The sequence below is a fragment of the Thamnophis sirtalis genome, unplaced genomic scaffold, assembly GCF_051295495.1.
Source record: "Thamnophis sirtalis isolate CommonGarterSnake01/CBP01778 unplaced genomic scaffold, rThaSir2_p1.2 scaffold_1, whole genome shotgun sequence".
NCBI classification, from domain to species: domain Eukaryota; kingdom Metazoa; phylum Chordata; class Lepidosauria; order Squamata; family Natricidae; genus Thamnophis; species Thamnophis sirtalis.
In genome coordinates, this window is record NW_028261381.1 from 112771942 (window position 1) to 112791620 (window position 19679).

General features: G+C 37.5%; 1 protein-coding gene across 1 annotated transcript in view; it reads left to right on the top strand.

Annotated features, from left to right (window-relative positions):
• Positions 1–19679, top strand: part of SPTBN5 (spectrin beta, non-erythrocytic 5) — a 100076-nt gene that overhangs the window by 48591 nt on the left and 31806 nt on the right. The window contains exons 32-40 of the mRNA XM_087704455.1: positions 1163–1273; positions 2666–2845; positions 5486–5689; positions 6019–6168; positions 13144–13248; positions 13773–13958; positions 15814–15969; positions 16858–17049; positions 18082–18174. Coding sequence (XP_087560581.1) covers positions 1163–1273; positions 2666–2845; positions 5486–5689; positions 6019–6168; positions 13144–13248; positions 13773–13958; positions 15814–15969; positions 16858–17049; positions 18082–18174 — 1377 coding nt within the window. The remainder of the gene's footprint in view (positions 1–1162; positions 1274–2665; positions 2846–5485; positions 5690–6018; positions 6169–13143; positions 13249–13772; positions 13959–15813; positions 15970–16857; positions 17050–18081; positions 18175–19679) is intronic.

Sequence of the window (19679 nt, forward strand, 5' to 3'; positions counted from 1 at the left end):
TTGAACAGTGTATTGTTTGGGTACATCCATTCTGGGAAGTAATAATCATAATGTTCACAACAATATTCCTTACATTAATAACAATTATATTAATCTTAATACTAATAACAACAATCTTAATATTTATTTAACCATGTTAACATATATTTCTTATATCACTAGTCCTTCCTTATATTTCCCTGTTTCTGGCTCCCATTTTTATCATCTAGCCATTGATAAAATGAATACCAGGTCAAAAAGTATTCAGGTTTTTTTTTTCTTTTCCTTAATTGTGAGTGTTAGCTTATTCATTTCTGCACATTCTAATATTTTTCTAATTACATCATCATTTGTTGGGATCTCTTCACTTTTCCATTGTTGTGCAAACACTGTTCTTGCTGCAGTGCATTAAGCAATCTTGATGGCTAACAATAAATGTAAAATTATAGTATTGTGAAAGTTTACATTTGTCCATAATATTTTTAAATCAGGAAAATATAAAAAGAAAGAAAGAAAAGGAGTTGTCCAGTGTTTTATTCCCATATTTCTCTCATATGTACAATTCAAAATGTGGAAATTTTGCTTAAATGAATAATGGGCAGTGGCAGATTAAGGCTCACTGGTGCCCTAAGCATTGACAAATCTTGGTGCCCCCTCTCAGTGGTGGGATTCAGCTGGTTTGCACCACTTCGGGAGAACCAATTGTTAATTTTCTGAGCAGTTTGATGAACTGGTTGTTGGAAGAAATCATTAAGGCAGAGAACCAGTTGTTAAATTATTTGAATCCCACCACTGCCCCTCCTTTGTATATACTGTACAAACCTTCATTGGAGGTTTTTTTCTTTCTCAACTTTGTAGTGCTCCCTTTGGTCTTGGTGTCTAAGCACATGCTTAGTCTGCTTAATGGTTAATATACCACTGCTAATGGGATTAAATTATACCCCACTGCATGAAATACTTTTTTCTTCAGCCTCTTTCTTTCCAGTATCAAAGTTGGGTTGTAGAGCAAATATTTTATACAGTGGAAGGGGAGGGATTTAGATCACTTTATGGGTATGATTATTTTCATTTACCAATAGACTCTCGCATATGCAAATGAAAAGAGTTTTAGATACGTCACCTATGCCTAACTTAGAACAAAATCAAACCAGAATGATTAACAGAAAATGTGTTTGGTCTTTAGGACAAATTGAAGACCATCCCAGATTCCATTGCTAAAGATCTGAATGGGGTGCAGTCACAGCTACGTAAGCAAGCAACTCTTGAGCATGAATTATTTGGGACTAAGCAGCAGGTAAGATATACTGCATTCCTAAAAAAATGTATTAAGAAAATTTAATGGCTGCCCAACTCACAGAAATTCTGTGCAGCTTACAGATATAATAGTCTTGAATTTGCCTGTGGTCCTTGTCTTCTAAATATGAATATGCTTTAAATATGAATTTGAACTTAAACTAATCATCAGCAAGGTGCCATCAACAAGTAGTTAATGCATTGGACTAGGAGCAAGAAAGGTTAGGTTATAGTCTACTTTCAGACATGGAAATTCATAGGGTAACACTAAGCCAGCCACCCTGCTTCAATATAAGGTGTTGTTCCAGGGAAAACTAGGGATGCAAGTGGCACTTTGAATTCATGAATGAAATATGAGACATCATCATCTTTTAATGATCCCATAATTCCTTGTGGTGTGGTGTCTAGGAAACTGAATGGAGTTGTTTACTGGCCAGATGCCCTTCCTGTTGCCAATGCAGAGTTTTGTTCAACAGATATATTCTCATGTGCCCATAGAGAGAAGTATCTGCCTCTACCTAGGATTGAACTCACAGCCTCCTGATTGTGAGGCGAGAACTCCACCTCTAGGCCACCCCACTAGTCAAATGAAATATGATACATAAGTTTAGTAAATGAACCAAAGAAGAAAGCCTTGAACTAGGACTTTCTCAGAGGGTTCTTTCAAATGCTATGGATGAGGTGGTAGAGCCCTTCCTTGCCTTGAAATGGGGGTACCCCACCTATAACTCTTTTACCTCCTTACCACCCAGGAGGAGAAATTATATGGATTACCAGGCTGAGACTTTTGGGAAAGAAGAGGAAGCTCCATTGCTGCAATCCCAGTCCACCCAACCTTGCCCTTACTTTCACCTTCCCAGTATTTTTCCGGCATTGTTTTTGCTACCTTGTGAGCTGCTAGCTTCAGCAATTCTTCCTCCACCTCCTTATGGAGGAAGAGAGAGAAAGACGATGAACATATTGAGTTGTGAGAAGAAGCAAAAGCAGCACTTGGCCTGACAGATTTGCTGATGGACGAATGAGAGGCAGAAACAAAAACGATTCGGCGGCAGCTGCTCCTCTATATTCCTGCCAGTGCTATCAGACTATTTCTCATATAGACATGACAGATTGTCCTCCTGGGCTACTTAGTACAGCCAGCTGCAGATATTGTGCCAGTTTCAAATCCCCAGTTAGTGTAAATAGACTAGAGACAGTCCATTTCAATAGTTTAATTTTCTGAGGCCTGCTTATCTCTGCGAACTGGAATTCAAGACTCTGGCTGCTTATGAAGCTCTGTATAGAGTGGAGTGGAGATACCCATCGTTTCGGAGAGATGTCATTGATGGATGGGTTCTTAATTTTTTATTTTAAAAGTTAAATGATTCACTTCGGGCTTCTTCCTGTTTTGCAGCTGCATGTTTTGATTGATACTGCAGATGGCGTGCTCTGCCTGTGCTCTGAGACGCAAGCAGCCGAGATCAAGGCAAAGCAAGAGGCCTTAGTAGAGAATTGGGAAGTCTTGCGGTGCAAAGTGGAACAAAACAGGGAGCAGCTGGAGCAAGCTTGCAGATTATACCGCTTCCAAACCTACGTGAGGATTTCAATGTTCTTTTCTATTTTTTAAAAAAATCCTATGTTATTCAGCTCTCCAGTTGTATTGGCCAGTATTATCCAGAATGGTCAACCAATATTCTGCAACTGATCCATACAATTGCACACATTTAACTGCAGAATGTCATATCATGTACCTGTATTAACGTGTTCATTTATAGTATACATTCTAAAGGTGCATGATCCTGGTTAGGTCTTATGGAAAACAAAAGGCCTTTGCAGGCAGGATCTTCTATGAAGCTAAAGGTTGACATCCATCTTTTATATGGATCTATTAATATAATATTGCCAGCATACGTACACTGAAAAACATAAAAGAATCTGTGTCAAAAGCAATCTTTGTAAAGTTCTTTTATCTAATAAATTTCTAGGGTAGTTATTCAAAATATTTGAAATCCAGGCTGTTCTGTTTATTGTATTGTCTGAGATTTTCCTGAACTTGTAGCATTCAACTTGGCTTTTCTCAATTCTTTCCTTTATTTGTCTCACTTTTGTTTACTCATATAGTCTTCCTATATGGTTTCTTCTCATAACATTACTTGTTTTTTCACTCCTCCCCTATTTTCCTAAACCAACTTAAATCTGGGGGGGGGCTTCTATTTTCGTCACCACTCTTTCTGCTAAAGGCCATGAAATCTATAAGAAGAGTGTTTTTATTATAGCAATAGCATTTAGACTTATATACTGCTTAATAGTGCTTTACAGCACTCTCTGGGCAGTTTACATTATCAATATATTGCCCCCAACAATCTGGGTCCTCATTTTACCATGGAAAGGCTGGAAGTCTGAGTCAACCTTGAGCCTGTCAGGATCAAACTCCAGGATCTGGTCAGAGTTAGCCTACAATATTGCATTCTAAGCACTGCGTCACCAGGTATCATTGTGATGGAAAGTATAATCAAAGTGGCCTTTGTTGGCTATGGTTCTCAACCAACCAGAAGGCACTTCGATTAGAAGTTATACAAACACACCCAGGCAAGCAAATCTGGCACCATTTGTATTTTCCACTGGGCTCACTGGAGAAAAATAAGCTGAGCTATGCTCAGAAAGGTTCAAAATGTTAGTGAGGATCCATCAGGATTTTTATTTCATGGAATTCCATAGCAATGGATCCTGTTGTTGTCTTGGAGCTCAGCAGTAGACCCCAAACATCTATTGTCAACACTGACCACATGATTTTTTCTTCTTCTCTCATTTGAATCCCTTCCCACAATTGCAATCTAGTAAGGCAAGCATAATAATGAATGACACACAATTAACCATCAAAGAGAAGGTCAAACTGGGGAATTATTGTCTCTGAATCTTTCTAGTCCTTTGGTAGACACAGATCCCCAGCATATAGAAGGACTTTTCTGAACATTTAAATAAGGAAATAGCTCCACCTAATCCTGTTCCTTCTGGGTTTTTCCCCAAGTCAATTACACTACCTTTATTTCCTATTTGTGACATTAGGATCATACCTTTTCCTTCTGGAGTTCAGAGTCATGCATTACCTTCAGTACAATCATGTAAAATAGAGGGATTTCCCCCAAGAATTTCAAAGCTCAGCAGAGTTTTGAGTCAGCCATTAGCTCAACAATTCAAGTACTCTATTGTAGTACACTGGCTTAAGCAATTTAGTTACTCTGTGAAAAACTGGAAGATGCTTATCGGTGTGCATTTGAGATACTGCAGGTATGTAGCTTGAAGCTAGCAAGGTCAAAAGTCAAGATTGGAGGCCAAACAAAACCATTTCAAAGTACTATGCAAGTGCCATCAGCATCCAAACCAGTAAGATAGTATTCTACAAAATGGAAAATAATACATTTTTAATATTTAGGGTTTAACATTATTTTGTAATAGTATTATGTTATAATTTTGGTTCATACTGGTTTTATAATCCTGTAAACTCTTGTACTTCTGTTCATATTCTACTACAATATTGTTCTTCTGCTCCATTTGAATTAGAATAATATTGCATTATTACATTTTAGGAGAAGGGCTATGTGTCTGCATTAGATCCATACTTTATTATTAATTATTATGTATCTGTCATATTAAAATGGAGCTGAGAAAAATCCCTCTCTCACAGCACGTAGATCCAATACCAATTATTGAGAACGCTGACATTGACTGGATTCACTTATCATAAAAAGTCATTATGTCATTATGAAAAGAAAACAGCTTGATATTACATTTAATATCACAGAACCAGAGTCAAATAGAAATGATACTTCCTGCCCAAGAGAGATTTACCTCCAGAGCTTTATGCAAAGCAAGAAGAAGAAAGAGACACAGGAAATTTGAAATTTGAACATGAATTGTTATAAATAGAACTTGCATTTGATGTATGCACAGCAGTTACGTGGATTTCTTTGTAATTGCTTTACAGTTTTGCTGCAATAAATCCACATAGCTGAGCCTTGATGCCCAAGGACATACAATATATTCTATACTTGATAAATAGATAACCTTGTCCATTTTTTGTTTGTTTGAGGCAAAACACAATGTGTAACCAACCACATTTTAGTGCTATGTGTGAACTGACCCACAGGAAGTGTCATCTGTTACCTACTGTATATGATCATTTAAGGATATAAATCTTACCCCACATCTTAAATTTCCTGTCCTCAATTTTAAGGTACGGGACTATTCTTCCTGGGCATCTGAGATGGGAAGAGAAATGACAGCTGAGGAGACCATTCGTGATGTATCTACCAGTGGTCTGAAGATTAATCAGCATCAGCAGCTATTGTCAGAGATTGAGTCTCGAGATGAGATTTATGAGCGGGCATCACAGCTGGGACAAGAACTTGCACTGGAAAAGAAAACGGCAATAGGAGAAGTATATATACACATGATACAATTTTGTAACTTTGCACAGAGCTCAGACCACCAATATTTCCACAAAATTAGCCTGTTATGAATAAGTTTTTTAATCCAGAGATTTCATGAGATAAAAACCAAGCAAGATATGGTACTTTTCAAAGGAAAAATGAGTTTTATTAAAACACACCCACCTGCTCCCTTATGTATAAACAGACAATTGCTGTAATTATAATTGGAAATTGAGCCGTAGCATATTTCTGTTACAGCAATATAAATTACATATCAACCACTGCCCCTTCGGGGATTATTACTGACGTTTTATAGCAGTTGGCTTCTTCTTTTCAGATCCAAAGTGTATTAGAAACTCTGATAGAAGCAAAACACACAGTGTACCTGGTATGGGCACAAAAGAAGGAATGGCTGGAGAATACCCATCTTTTGCAGATATTTTACCGAGACTGTGAATACCTGGACAACATCTCAAACTCCCAAGAGGTAGTGCTAGCACATGCTTTATTGGTGTTTTGATGCATTATAAGGTGCATTTTAATCTATTAAATTCTTAACATCTTCTTTTTGTCCTATGCTCCGCCTATTCCTTCTATTTTACACATATCTTACATGTATAGAAAACGTATCATATTAGTAAGAAAACATTTGCTTTCGATCACCCTTATCATCCTAAAAGGAGATTTGGTTTCTGACTTCTTAGTAGCGTGATCAATAATACACCTGTACAAGGATACAGTATATGATGTGAAATTAATCCTTTGATTCTGAAAAAAAACTATCTCAGAATAACAAAACAATAGAATGACAAAGTAGGAAGGAACCTCGGAGGTCTTCTAGTCCAACCTCCTGCTCAAGCAGGAGACCCTGTACCATTTCAGTTAAATGGTTGTCCAGTCTCTTTCACTGGAGATGGAGCACCCACAACTTTTCAAAGCAAGCCATTCCATTGGTTTGTTGTACTCACTGTCAGGAAATTTCTTTTTAGTTCTAGGTTGTTGTTGTTTTTTTTCCTTGATTAGTTTTCATCCATTGCTTCTTGTCTTGCCTTCTGGTGCTTTGGAAAATAGCACAGCCTCAGGCATTACAATCTGATACTAAGTTTGGTTGATGTAATGGCATTAAATATTTGCTTAAGTTAGCAGCTGCAAAGGAAAGCATCAAGGGTTAGCTATTGTAGCAGACGAGAAGGAAGAGATTATTCCTATTCTACATAACATGGTTCAATTAAAAATTACTGCCCTGGTAGCTGCTATGTGTCCCAGAAGTGAAGAAACTGTAAACTGCTGACAGTGTCAGCTCCATTAATCCCTGGTTAAAATAGCAGTTTCTGCTTGTATGATTATGGTGTAGAAAGTTTTTCTTGAATCCATGATACAGGTCAGAAAATCTTGAACTCATTTCCACCTGGTTTATAGTGGAAGCTCATTCTATATATGAAGAGGACAAATTCTTATTTAATAGGTGTTTTTTTTGTTATTTTGTTTGGAAAGGAGACCAAAAGTCCTCCATCTAAATTCTTACATTTTCCTGTCCCATAATACCAAAGTTTCAGATGGAGCTTTCAAGTGGCTTTATCGCAACCAGGTTAACCCTTCTTAAGTTGCATGATACTAGCAGAAAGCAAGCATTTAGAACTGAGAGGACAATGCGCCATTAACTTTTCATCTGCATTTGGAAAAGGGAGTGTATGGGTGGTGTTAACTGTGTGTGAATATTTGTCATTTAACGCAATGGATCTTGATTTAACTGAACTGTATCTCTAAATTTATATAAAGGCTATCCCAGCAGTGGCGTAGGAAGAAAGAAAAAAGCATGGGGTCATGTTCCGAAGTAGAGTGCTTTCCCATTCATTCCCTGTGCCAGTGTGTCTGGCCTTGATTTTATGCCAGCAGCTTAGGTTACATCCAAATTACTTAAGGCTTCAGAAGATTTCAGCAAGGTTTAGTCTGGGATTTCTCTGTCCTAAAGTAAATAGCAGCACATATGGAGGAAATTAAGCAAGTATATATCTGTCTTTTTATTACTGACTCTGGGTATGCCGTTACTTGGAAGAGTTGTAGGAAATTTTTCTAAGACTTGTTAAACAGAGAAGCTGCTATTCCTTGTGCAGATTGAGAGAGGGATAGAGTGCAGTTCTTTAGCTTTTAGCACCAGTGGAACTTAATCTTGTCTTTCAAGGCTATAGAAGCACTGGTGAGTTAATAACTTTTTTTAAAAATCTAAGAACTGTTAATTAGGTCTTGGATTACATTTCTGGCTTTTGCCTCATCATTCTGATCGTTTTTTTCAGTTTGCTGCATGCTCCTATTATTTTGCAGACTGATTGAGCAGTCATGCCAATTCTACTACGTCTCGTTCTTAATCAAATACAGATGCCTTCATTATAGAAATACTTCTTTACAGTTCACTTATTCACACCAGAGGAAGAATGGAAATCTCTACTGCCAAGCTAAAAAGGATGAAACGTTTGTTTTAAGCAACAGCTCAGAAGCAGAGATTGCTTTAGCTTTTCAAACTTTAGGATTAAAAACTGCAGGATGTCATGCAAATATCTTCCTAACAAGACTTCAGGCACACCCATCTATATTTCCACAGTGGAAGTTATGTTGTCTTCTGCCATAGTGGTTCCATCACCAATCTCCAGAGCTGCTGTTTATGATGCTTCTTTCCAAAGGATGCCACCAGCAGAAAGTGTATCAGCCTGGTATTTTCCAGCTCAATCATCAACTGCAGAGACCTTATCAATAAGTGACATCTTGCCTTCTCCCTGCCTGTCTTCAAAGGTTCACAGCTCAAGGCTAGATATAGTGTTGGCACATTCGAAAAAGAGGAATGGTTTAGAGAAAGATAACAGCTGTATTAATTCCTCCACCGTCAAGTCTGCCTGTCCCACACTTTTGAGAGATACTCAATGCAAAGGACACAACAGCATTGATGCTCAATCATTGCTTGTCTCCTGCAGTGGTGCAAGTGATTGGAAAGGAAATGACTGGGATGCTTGTCAATCTTCTGCAGCAGCTTTCCATTCGGCTGCTTCAAGAGCTCTACCATGCTGGACATCACGTCTAGATGTTTCTCTGTGTGCCATTCCAGACGCTTCATCATCTCAGAATAAAAATCTGAATCAAATTCTTGCACCGCGCAGCTCCAAGTCGACAGAGCAGAACTATCATCGGTGCAATTCTCAGTTTCCAAATCTCCATGCTTCAGTAAAACTCTATATTTCAACTTGCAGTGTTGCTATCAAACCAATTAGAACTGCTTATTCCAGTGTTCTATTACCTCATCTGAAAAAGATCTCAGCTACATCTCCTGGACTTACAAGAGGAACCCAGAAGAGTCATCAAGTTATCCCTTCTGGAAACTCTGCAGATCACCAGGTGAAACAACTTCATGTCACCAACCCCACTAAGTGTCCCATTCTTCCTCCACAGACAGTCTTCAAAGAAATATGGTTAACACCATCTACATTAGCTAAAGCAGATGCCCTTCTTGGCAAAAGAAAAGTTACACATTCAACATTAGATCCTGATATGCTCATCTTTCAGAACCATCACTCAGCTAGCAAAGAATTTCGGAAGACTTCTAGTATTGGAATAATTCCTGCTCATCACAAGATTTTCAAGATATCTTTAATACTTGCCACCCCTTGGACATCCTTTCCTATTAAAGTAGTAAGAGAGTTCAGAAAACAGCCAGCTCCTTCAGTCTTGATCAAAGCTTCATGTTCAGATATGGGTGGTTCTACTATACAGTCAGATTGCAAAAGCTCCAGCATCTTATTGTCCATAAATCCTGTTTATTGTCCTGAATACCAACCTTCACAAAAGCATCTTCAGGATCCAAATGCTGCAACGAATGCAAGTCAAACTGCCTTCTTAACAAATACGCAGGCATCATCTTATGGACATGGTGAGAATACATGGTGTCCATCTATCTCGGTAAAAATTGCTTCCTTTGGAACTGGGAGAAAGGTGGTGAAGATTTCCATTCCATTTTAGAGAAATGTACCCTCAACTGTAATTTGTTCTGGGATTAGTTGTAACTGACAGTATTATCAATTTTTAGGTTAATTTGTTGCAAATATTTCTAGGAATGGTAAAGCTCCAAGAGTACTTTTGTTTTCTTAAAGTAGGATGATTAGAAACTGTAAGACTGTAAAGGTGGGTTTGTTTCTTGTTGACCTGGAAGTCTGTTTACTATTTGTTGCTTAATTTATGCTGTTTCAAGCTTTCACATGGAGTAAAAGTTATGCCTTCAGTGGCTCTAAATATTAGGCTTTAGTGAAATAGATTTCTCTCTCTCTCTCTCTCTCTCTCTCTCTCTCTCTCTCTCTCTCTCTCTCTCTCTGTGTGTGTGTGTGTGTGCGTGTGTGCGTGTGCGTGCACTTGCACGCACATACACACGCATGCATATACACACACACAGCAAATGCTGTTCACATTTGTTGAATTTCCCAGTGGTGTGTGTTTGTATGTAGGTATGAATATATTCTCAGTAAACAGTCATTAGTAGTAAGAACTATGAATATATTGAGAGAGAGAGACTGTGTGCATAGATACACATACATATATATTTTCAAATCAAAAATATATTAAATCTTTTTTTCTAGAAATGCCTTATTAGTTTGTTAGTTTACACCAGGAAAAAATAGATTTGGAAATGTATCTGGTTTTGGGATAAGGTATTAGAGCCCTCCAATTTTTAACATTAGTTTTAGCTGAAGGAAAATGAGGAACAAATTTTAAAAATCCACTTGTATATTATGCAGTATACAAAAATGAAGGTCTTCTATAAGAAAAACATTTTGACAGCAGGTTGGTGGAAGATTAAACAATTTCTATGAAAGAAGAAAAGTTGCCATTTCTTAAATAATGTTTCAACAGAGAATTCAGTCTGATTTGAAAAATACATTTCTAGTTGTTATTATTCTATATATGCATTTTTGCTCACTTTAAGATTGTCGTTTAAAAGATCTCTTGATTTCTCTTAAATGTTATTGTTTCTTGATACAATTTAATTGAAAAAGATAAACAGTAAAATGTAACCTTAATCATGATCTGTATTTCATTGTTATATAAATAATATGATAAATCCTGATATTGGTTCATGTGTCACACTTTGTGGAGAATATTTCAAAAATAAATATTGTTTAGTTAGAATGCAGAATCCTGATTTCCTATCAGTACAAAGATTCTATTCTATTCCTTTTTTTAAAATTATGATAAAACCTTGTGTATTATTGCGACAGGACATCGGGCATACCATTCTTCAGCCTGTGATAAGCTGACACACACTTGAAGCAATGACCTCAGGAGCCGTAATGTTAAATATGAAACGCCACTCTGAGTATTGCTTTCATTAGTGAGCTGCTCAAATGCGCTGCGGTATTTACATAGTGGTGCAATTGTACTCTCTGAATCTGCAAATTGTCATGGATAATTAATGGCAGCTACAGTTTGAGATGTAAATTTTGAGATGGGATTGAAACAAAAAATTCCCCTTTCCAATAGTCACCCTTGCATTGATACCCTTCAAAGGGGTAGGTGAATGGCCACACCGTTGAATCTAGAAAAAAGTTCTGGACAAGAGGTCCTGGCTCCAGTCTGCATTAGGGTGTAACTCAATATGTGAAGAAATCTCTTTGGAACTTGTCTTCTCAGATATCATCCTCAGATGAGACCATGACAATCTGAGCAGATTCAGTTTAGAATGGGTGTGGAGAGAAAACCAGGGGAGGTTCTGTTATGTAAATAGCCCTCTGGATGGAATCCCTTGTGACACACATCTTCATATTTATTGTGCATTTTACTTAAGAGTAGTCAACTTCCTGTTATAAATGTTTTGTAGCTATTTGCTTCATGAGCACTTGCTATGTAATATAAAACGATTCACATAAAGGAACAGTTACTATAATTTTCATATATTAAAGATGGTAATTTTTAAAGAGAAGGTAGCAGTGTGAAACACTTACTTGTACAAGGGGGCATTCTGTTCTTATCTGTGTTCCACTTCAAAATGTGTTTATTTACCTATTTTATTTATGGGTGTAAGAGGAAAATGGGTATAGCAATAGGTGTTTGGGAATGGTGCCAGAGTCCACAAGCATACAATATTTTAAAAAAATAGAAATCAAAATAATAAAAAACAGAATGTCCATCTTAGAAGAAAACATTCAAGTAACATACGCAGTTCCAGAAGAGGCTTCCTACTCATCCTAACCCAAGGCCTGGAAAAAAGCCAGATTTTTAAATACTTTTTAAAAATAGTCAGACTGGGGGCTTTGTGGAATTCTGTTCAGAGGGCATGACAGAGGAGGCTTACTTCCTGCATCCTATCGGATGACATTGTTTAATCAAAGGGACCTGTTAAGACAGGCAGAAACTATGGGAGATAAACAGTCCTCAAATAGCCAGGATCTTTAGAGGTGGTGACCAGCATCTTGAACATCATCAGAAGCTAATTGCCAACAGTGCAGCTTGCTAAGCAGCAATGTTATATGGATATATCCTAGTGCTCTCATCACTAGCAGCGTGCTGCAGCTGCCGAAAAAGCCAACAGAGTTCTAGGCTGCATTAACAGAGGAATAGAATCAAGATCACATGAAGCGTTAATATCCCTTTATAAGAAGAGGGAGTCAAGCTATTCGCCAAAGCACCTGAGGGCAGGATAAGAAGCAATGGGTGGAAACTAATCAAGTAGAGAAGCAACTCAGAACTGAGGAGAAATTTCCCGACAGTTAGAACAATTAATCAGTGGAACAGCTTGCCTACAGAATTTGTGAATGCTCCAACACTGGAAGCTTTTAAGAAGATGTTGGATAATCATTTGTCTGAAGTGGTGTAGGGTTTCCTGTCTAAGCAGGGGGTTGGATTAGAAGACCTTCCTTCCAGCTCTGTTATTCTGTTCTGTTCTGTTCTATTCTATTCTGTTCTACATTTGGCCAGCTACATAAATTTCAGGGCAGCCCAGTGAAGTGTTCATTGCAAAAATCTACACCCAAGGTGACTAGGACATAAATGATAATTTAGAGGACTCATGTTGGGAGTATATACTGTTTGGAATGTATATAGCTAATTTATTCCTGTGCCTAATTTTCAAGCTATATTCTTTCAAGGATGGGTGGCATATAAAGTTAATCAATTTTAAAAAGTCTTTATGTTATCCATTGAACATGGGTTTTTATTTGGAATTCTTGAAAATAATATTTACAAAAAAAAAAAACACCAACCTCCAAACAGGCTACACTATATGCCTCTTCTCTTGATTAATCCAAATATCTGAACTAAGAAGAAACCAGAGCTGTGTAAGAAACACATCTTGTAAATCTCTTAAAATCATTTGATCATCTGATGTTTCTTGAGTTTCATTCCAAAAAGCAACAGATTTGGACCCATGATAATTCCATGTATTTTTTAAAAAAACTATATTGCCAGAACTGATTCCAATTTTTCACAGATGTATTTGAAAAGCTGTGATTTTGGAAGCAGTGTGGATGAAGTGATACAGCAGATCAAGAAACAGGAGGCTTTCGAGAAGATTCTAGCCTCTCAGGAAGAAAAGGTAAAATCTTTATATATAATGTATAAAGAAAGACATGGGCAAATAGCCAGGTAAAACCTGATGTTTATGTCTCATGTCGGAGGACTGGAAAAAGTACTGTGCAAAAGCAGTTCAGACAATAGTTATAACATTGTTTTATAGAAGCTGCTTTATAAGACCATTTTGAAGTGCTGATTTTCAAGAAATATGGGAGTTTTGCAGGGAAAGTATCTGGGAAATTTTACCTGGGGAGAAAGAATATCTTCATTTGGCACTAAATATCACAGAAAATAAAATATACAGTGAATTTAACGATTTACCCTTAAATAAAATTTCCCAAATAATATTTCAGATAATATCAACAAGGTAAGAAGAGGTTCTCAGAAAGCTTTACTCATTCATATCACACGAATGCACATCTATGTATTTTTTATTACTGGTGTTGGGTTATGGGCAGTTTTGAACTTCCAGTAGAAAAAAATATTTTATGTATACAGCCTGTTATCAGTTAACTGTAGTTGTGATTTTAAGTGTTGGTCTTTCAGGAACACTCTCTTCAGGAGCAAATGGAAAAATTGCAGCCAGGTAGTGAGTTGGAAGTAACAAAGATTCAACAGAGGCTGAGTGTGGTGTTAAAGAAAAGAAGACGTATCAGAGATCTTTCTCAAAGTAGGCAAGAAAAATTGCAAGTAGAACTCCTGCTAGCTCTATTCTACCAGAGTCTAACTGAGGTGAGAATAAGTTGTGTATTAATGAAGCATTGTCTGGGAAATAGAAACGTTCATTCCCTTTGCAGACAGTGAAGCTTGCTGTCTCACTCTCCCTTCAGACCAGGGGTGAAATTCAGCAGGTTCTGACAGGTTTTGGAGAACTGGTAGCAGAAATTTTGAGTAGTTCGGAGAACCGGCAAATACCACCCCTGGCTGGCCCCACACTGGGGTGGGAATTGAGATTTTGCAGTATCCTTCCCCTGCCATGCCCACCAAGCCACTCCCACAGAACTGGTAGTAAAAAAAATGATCTTGGTGATTAAGATTAAATCTGTGATTTCCTGCTGTTTACCCATTGACATTGCTTGTTAGAAGCTGGCTGAGAAGGTTGCAAATGGTTAATCAGATGGCCATGGGATGCTGAGATAGCCCAAGTTTGAGAAACCATGATAAATCTTCTTTTTCAGTGTTGTCCTGACTTTGAATGGTCGCTGAATGAGAAAATTAAGACTGCCTTTAATGGTTAATTGTTGTAGTGTGTGTGTGGATATAAAAAGAGGGCCTGCTTCAACATAGTAATCAAAATAAATTTTCTGCTAAGGAAATAATTGAGGCAGAATAATTGAAGTATCATCTGGAAGCAATCACTACACCTCATTTCCAGAAGAGATCATTCTGAAGATGAGACACAGTCATCTGCAGTGACATCCATAGGATCTTGCTGCTTGCATCAGAACGACAAAAGCGATATTGTGACATCACGCCACAAACTCCAGCCTTTTGGACCATGCCTGCAGCATTACCACACTGCTTTTTTCAGTCTTACCCCGCCCTTGCCCACCCCACCAAGACATCTGTGGTCCCCTGGCCCTCTTCTGACCCTCTTGTGTTTTCCCACTTTTTGAGTTTTTTATTTTATTTTTCTCACATCTTTTAAAAAAAGAAAGCTCAAAAGAGCAATCGTGGTTGTTATCATTGTTTTATTGTTATAATTCTGAGGCTCTGTGCTTTGGAACATGGTTTTCACATTCCATGTATTCTTATATATATTTAAACATAAACAATATAATGCAACATTTAAATGCTACAGCAGCTTTCCCTAGTGCCTTCTAGTTGTACTTAAATTAGTCTCTAAACCAAAATTTGTAGCCAGTGTGGCTAGGTATATGGTCTATGAATTACAGCAATAAAATCCAGTTCACCTGGAGAGCAAAGGGCTGGAAAAGGACATATGAGTACTAGAGAGTTACTATTATATCTCATTCCTCTACAGTTGGAAGAAATCCAAGGTATTTCTTTATCAACTAGCTGATAGCCTTCATTTTATCAGTATTTCTTGGCCTGAGTCAGTTCTTCAGGAGAGCCAACTATAGTAAAACCTGAAGGAATGTTGCAACTATTAACTTAACAACATTAAGTTATACTGCATTAATTTAAGTCTGATCACTTGTCATGTAGAGAGTTAAGGGGCTGAGCAAAGCTTTTGTGTGCAGCTTTATTTCAAAGCTAGTTCAGTTATATCATGGGTATCTAATTTGCAGTATCACGTTACTGTCACAGGATGTTTCACGATGTTTTTCCCCTTCGTGGAGCTGAGGTGGGCGTAATCTGTGCGTGACACATCCAGCCCACAGGCCACCAGTTTGATACCCTTGAGTTACATTACATCACATATTTCAAATGGCAAACTGACTTACAGATTCAATACTTTTGCAAGAGACACACATCTTTAGCAAAGCTACAAATTGGAAATTCAGGTCAAACATTGGGCTGAATAGCACTTTTAAACTGAAAAACAAATCTGATCTTATTAGATTTGCATATACTACTCTTAGCCTTACATGCAGTGATAATCATGTTGCTCTTTTGGTGACAGGCAGAGGGTTGGATTGATGAACGCATGCAGAAGATGAAGGTTCCTTCTTTTCAAAACTTCAGCAAGTCATGTGACAAAATGAAGCTTCTTCAGAAGCATCAAGCCTTTGAAGCTGAGATTCTGGCTCATAAGGATATAATTGCCACTGTTAAAATGGCAAGTATTGGTAGCTTACATTTTGTGGTATTTGGTTCCTGTGAGATTCTGCTGTAGCATGAGGTCAAGCCATGGATAGATAAAATACATACAAAAATAGGATAAATGATGGGTCAAATGTTTTCCAGCTTAGCTTCATTAAACAGTCAGATCAATCTGTATTGCAATTGTTAGAAAATCTCAGTAAGAACCAGGAGTATATAGCCTTATATTGATGTCTCACATCATCTTGGCTGCCCTCTGCCAGGTAGACAACATTAGACAGATGTAATCATTCTACCTCTCTCTCATATCTTGAATAATTTACATGTCAAATCAGTCTGTCAGGGTTCCAAGTAACACCCCCAACAAAAGAAGACTCCGAGATTTGAGTTTCCTCAAAGTTCCACTTTATTAGAGATGTCATACTGGCACATCTGGGAAAACCTGAATCTGAAAGTTTCCAGGTTTTCCCCACCCAAGTAAAAGTTCAAGTCCCTGCCCAGCACCCACATGTCCAATCAGGCACTATTCCAACTGGAGATTCCTCCCAGTCATGTCATCGCAGCTGCCAAGCAAAATGGCCTTGACTTTATGAGAAAGAATGTTATTTTGACTATATATCTCCCATACTCCATATAATTCCCCCCTCCCATTTTCCCACAGTAGAAAATGTGGCAGGCCTGAAGGCCCAAATGTAAAAGATGGCTTCCAGGCCTGACACAGACAATCCCTCTACCTCTGCTGGATACAAATCTGGATCAGATACCCTGGAACCAGACTTAAGTACACTATGTGTTTAACCTTTGTCACTGGCCTTCCGATCTTTTAGAACTGAGTTGTGTTAGAAATAGCACAGAAATATTGCAATCTTCTTCTTATTAATTATTCCCTCTTAACTATTTAAAGAGAGGAGAAGCTCTATTACACCACAATATTCCCCAATTGGAAGACATCCGCCAAAAGATATACTTGCTCCAAGAAAGGTGGGAAATGTTGAATCAGGCTGTTGCTGCTCATGGAAAGATGCTTGAGGAGAGTAGGGATTTTCTTGAATTTCTACAAAAAGTCGACCATGCAGAGGCTTGGATCAGAGACAAGGTTAGTGAATTTGCAGGCCACTGTTTCTGTTTAGAAAACACATTTGTAGCTGGAACGTTGTAATGTAAAATGGTAATTGTAGCAGGAAATGTACACTTTTGTTTCATTTTGAAAAATGCCCGAAGCATTTTCCTGTTTCCAAATACATGGATATAAATCAAGCCTGTATTACACAGAGGCTGCTACTTTGTTCTATATGCATGACTAATCTTCTAGGATATGAGCTTGTTATGCACTAGAAATTTATTCTAAAAAAAGTGAGCAATATTCGAAAGAGTACAAAATGTACCTCTTCTGACCATTAACTTGGTGATCATCAAGGGGAGGGGGATTTCTTATTCCAAAATGTATTAAGACACTTTTGTTAAGTATTTTTATTCATTTTATTCTGGGTATTTTAGAAAGTTTTAATTTGCACAAAGAAAACTGTTACATAATTTTATGAACTGCAAGTGGGGATTTATTGGACTCTTACATTATTGTAGGACCAACTGAAAATATTTAATATTCCCCAAAATTCAAGAGAAATCTTAATGTTATCAACAACCATTTTTTCTTCATAAAGCAGATTTTGCACTCATTTTGTCTGCCACTGGTTGCAGGATTTTAAGATTTTAAGAATTAGATGTGTGATTTGAATCAAAGCTAAGGATTAAATCCTAATAAATTGGTGTCAGAAAAGAACTACTAAATCTATTCACTAAAATGTTGCATTTATTCCTTCAAGCTTCTGCACTGATTTCTGATTTTTTTTTTACTTCTATGAATACAGACTTTTTTTAAAAGATCCAATGAATCAATTTGCATTAAAGTAACAAGTACTGTTTTACTTGTTTTCAAACAAGTAACAAGTACTGTTATCAAAACAATTCATAACGCAGGAGGGTGTTATTTAATATGTTATTGATGTTGCATTCAAGAAAGCAGATTGCCATAATAAACTTGAATTCCAGTGAGCAAGAAGAGTAGCTAAACATTGAAAATTGCATTTTGTTTTAATCGACTCCTAATGATATTGGTGTTGCTCACCAGGTCGTCATGGTTAATATTGGTGATGTGGGGAATGACTATGAACACTGCCTTCAGCTTTTGAAAAAATTAAATGAATTCCGAGGAATGTCAGAGGTAAGTGATATTGTTTCCATTAGCTAAAATAAATAACATTTCAGGACATTGGCATTTTAGGATAATTTGATTGATGAAAGTTAGTGTGACATCAGAATTGTTGGGTTTTTAAATCCTGTAAATTGTTGGCCTTCTAATTTACCATGTGAATGCGAGAGTTAATTATTTCCCTGAATTACATTATGCCAAGAATATACTTCAAAATGGTATGCACAGCATTTCTTCTCATATTTTATCCTTATAATAATCCTCTGAGATAGGTTTGGTTTGGATTCTGTAGTTGGTGTAGAGTTATGTGGTTGAGAGGATTTGGGACTGATTAGAAAACCCTAATGGGACACGGCGGCTCAGTGGCTAAGGTGCTGAGCTTGTTGATCAGAAAGGTCGGCAGTTCGAATCCCTAGCACCACGTAACAGAGTGAGCTCCCATTACTTGTCCCAGCTTCTGCCAACCTAACAGTTCGAAAGCATGTAAAAATGCAAGTAGTAAAATAGGGACCATCTTTAGTGGGAAGGTAACAGCGTTCCATGCACCTTCAGCATTTAGTCATGCCGGCCCCATGACCCCAGAGTCTTTGGACAGCGCTGGCTCTTTGGCTTTGAAACGGATATGAGTCGGGAATGACTAGTACATATGTGCAAGGGGAACCTTTACCTTTACCTTTAGAAAACTGACATGGATCTTTATGTTCCATAATGTCAGGAAGGTTAGAATTGATTTATTTCTAGAGCAAATGTGATCTATTTGAAAAAGCTAAGTTTCATTTTGTTTGTAGAAGCTGTAGCGCCATTACAGGTAATCCTCGATTTACAATCACAATGGAGCCCAACATTTCTGTGGCTAAGTGAGACATTTGTTAAGTGAGTTTTGCCCCATGTTACAACGTTTTTGCTACAGTTGTTATGTGAATCACAACAGTTGTTAAGTTAGTAACATGGTTATTCACTGAATTTGACTCCCTCTTTGACCTTCCTTGTCAGGAGGTCTCAAAAGGTGATCACATGACCTGGGAACACTGCAACCGTCATAAATATGAGTCAGTTGCCAAGTGTTTGAATTTTGATCATGTGACCATGCAGATGCATCAACAGTCGAAAGTATGAAAAATGGTCGTAAATCACTTTTTTGGATGCTGTTGTAACTTTGAACAGTCACTAAATGAACTGTTGTAAGTCGAGGACTACTGGTACTTAACAGTAAACAGCTGAATGAAATGGAACTATAGGACTCACGCTGTCAAGATGCAAAGTTTTGTAAGTTTTGAGGATTACCTGAATTTTATATATTGAAGGAAACTCTTTCACATTTTTGTTTCCATTTCTACCCTTTTTCATAGCAAATAAACAGACACACACACACACACACACAGTGACACAGCAGTTTAAATTGCCAATTTGAAAGATGTTCCTTCTATTAATCCAGAGAGATAGTAAATGTTAAGAAATGCAGATACTCAATAGGAACCCACAGTTAGGTTTAACATAGACTTGTAAGACTTAGACTC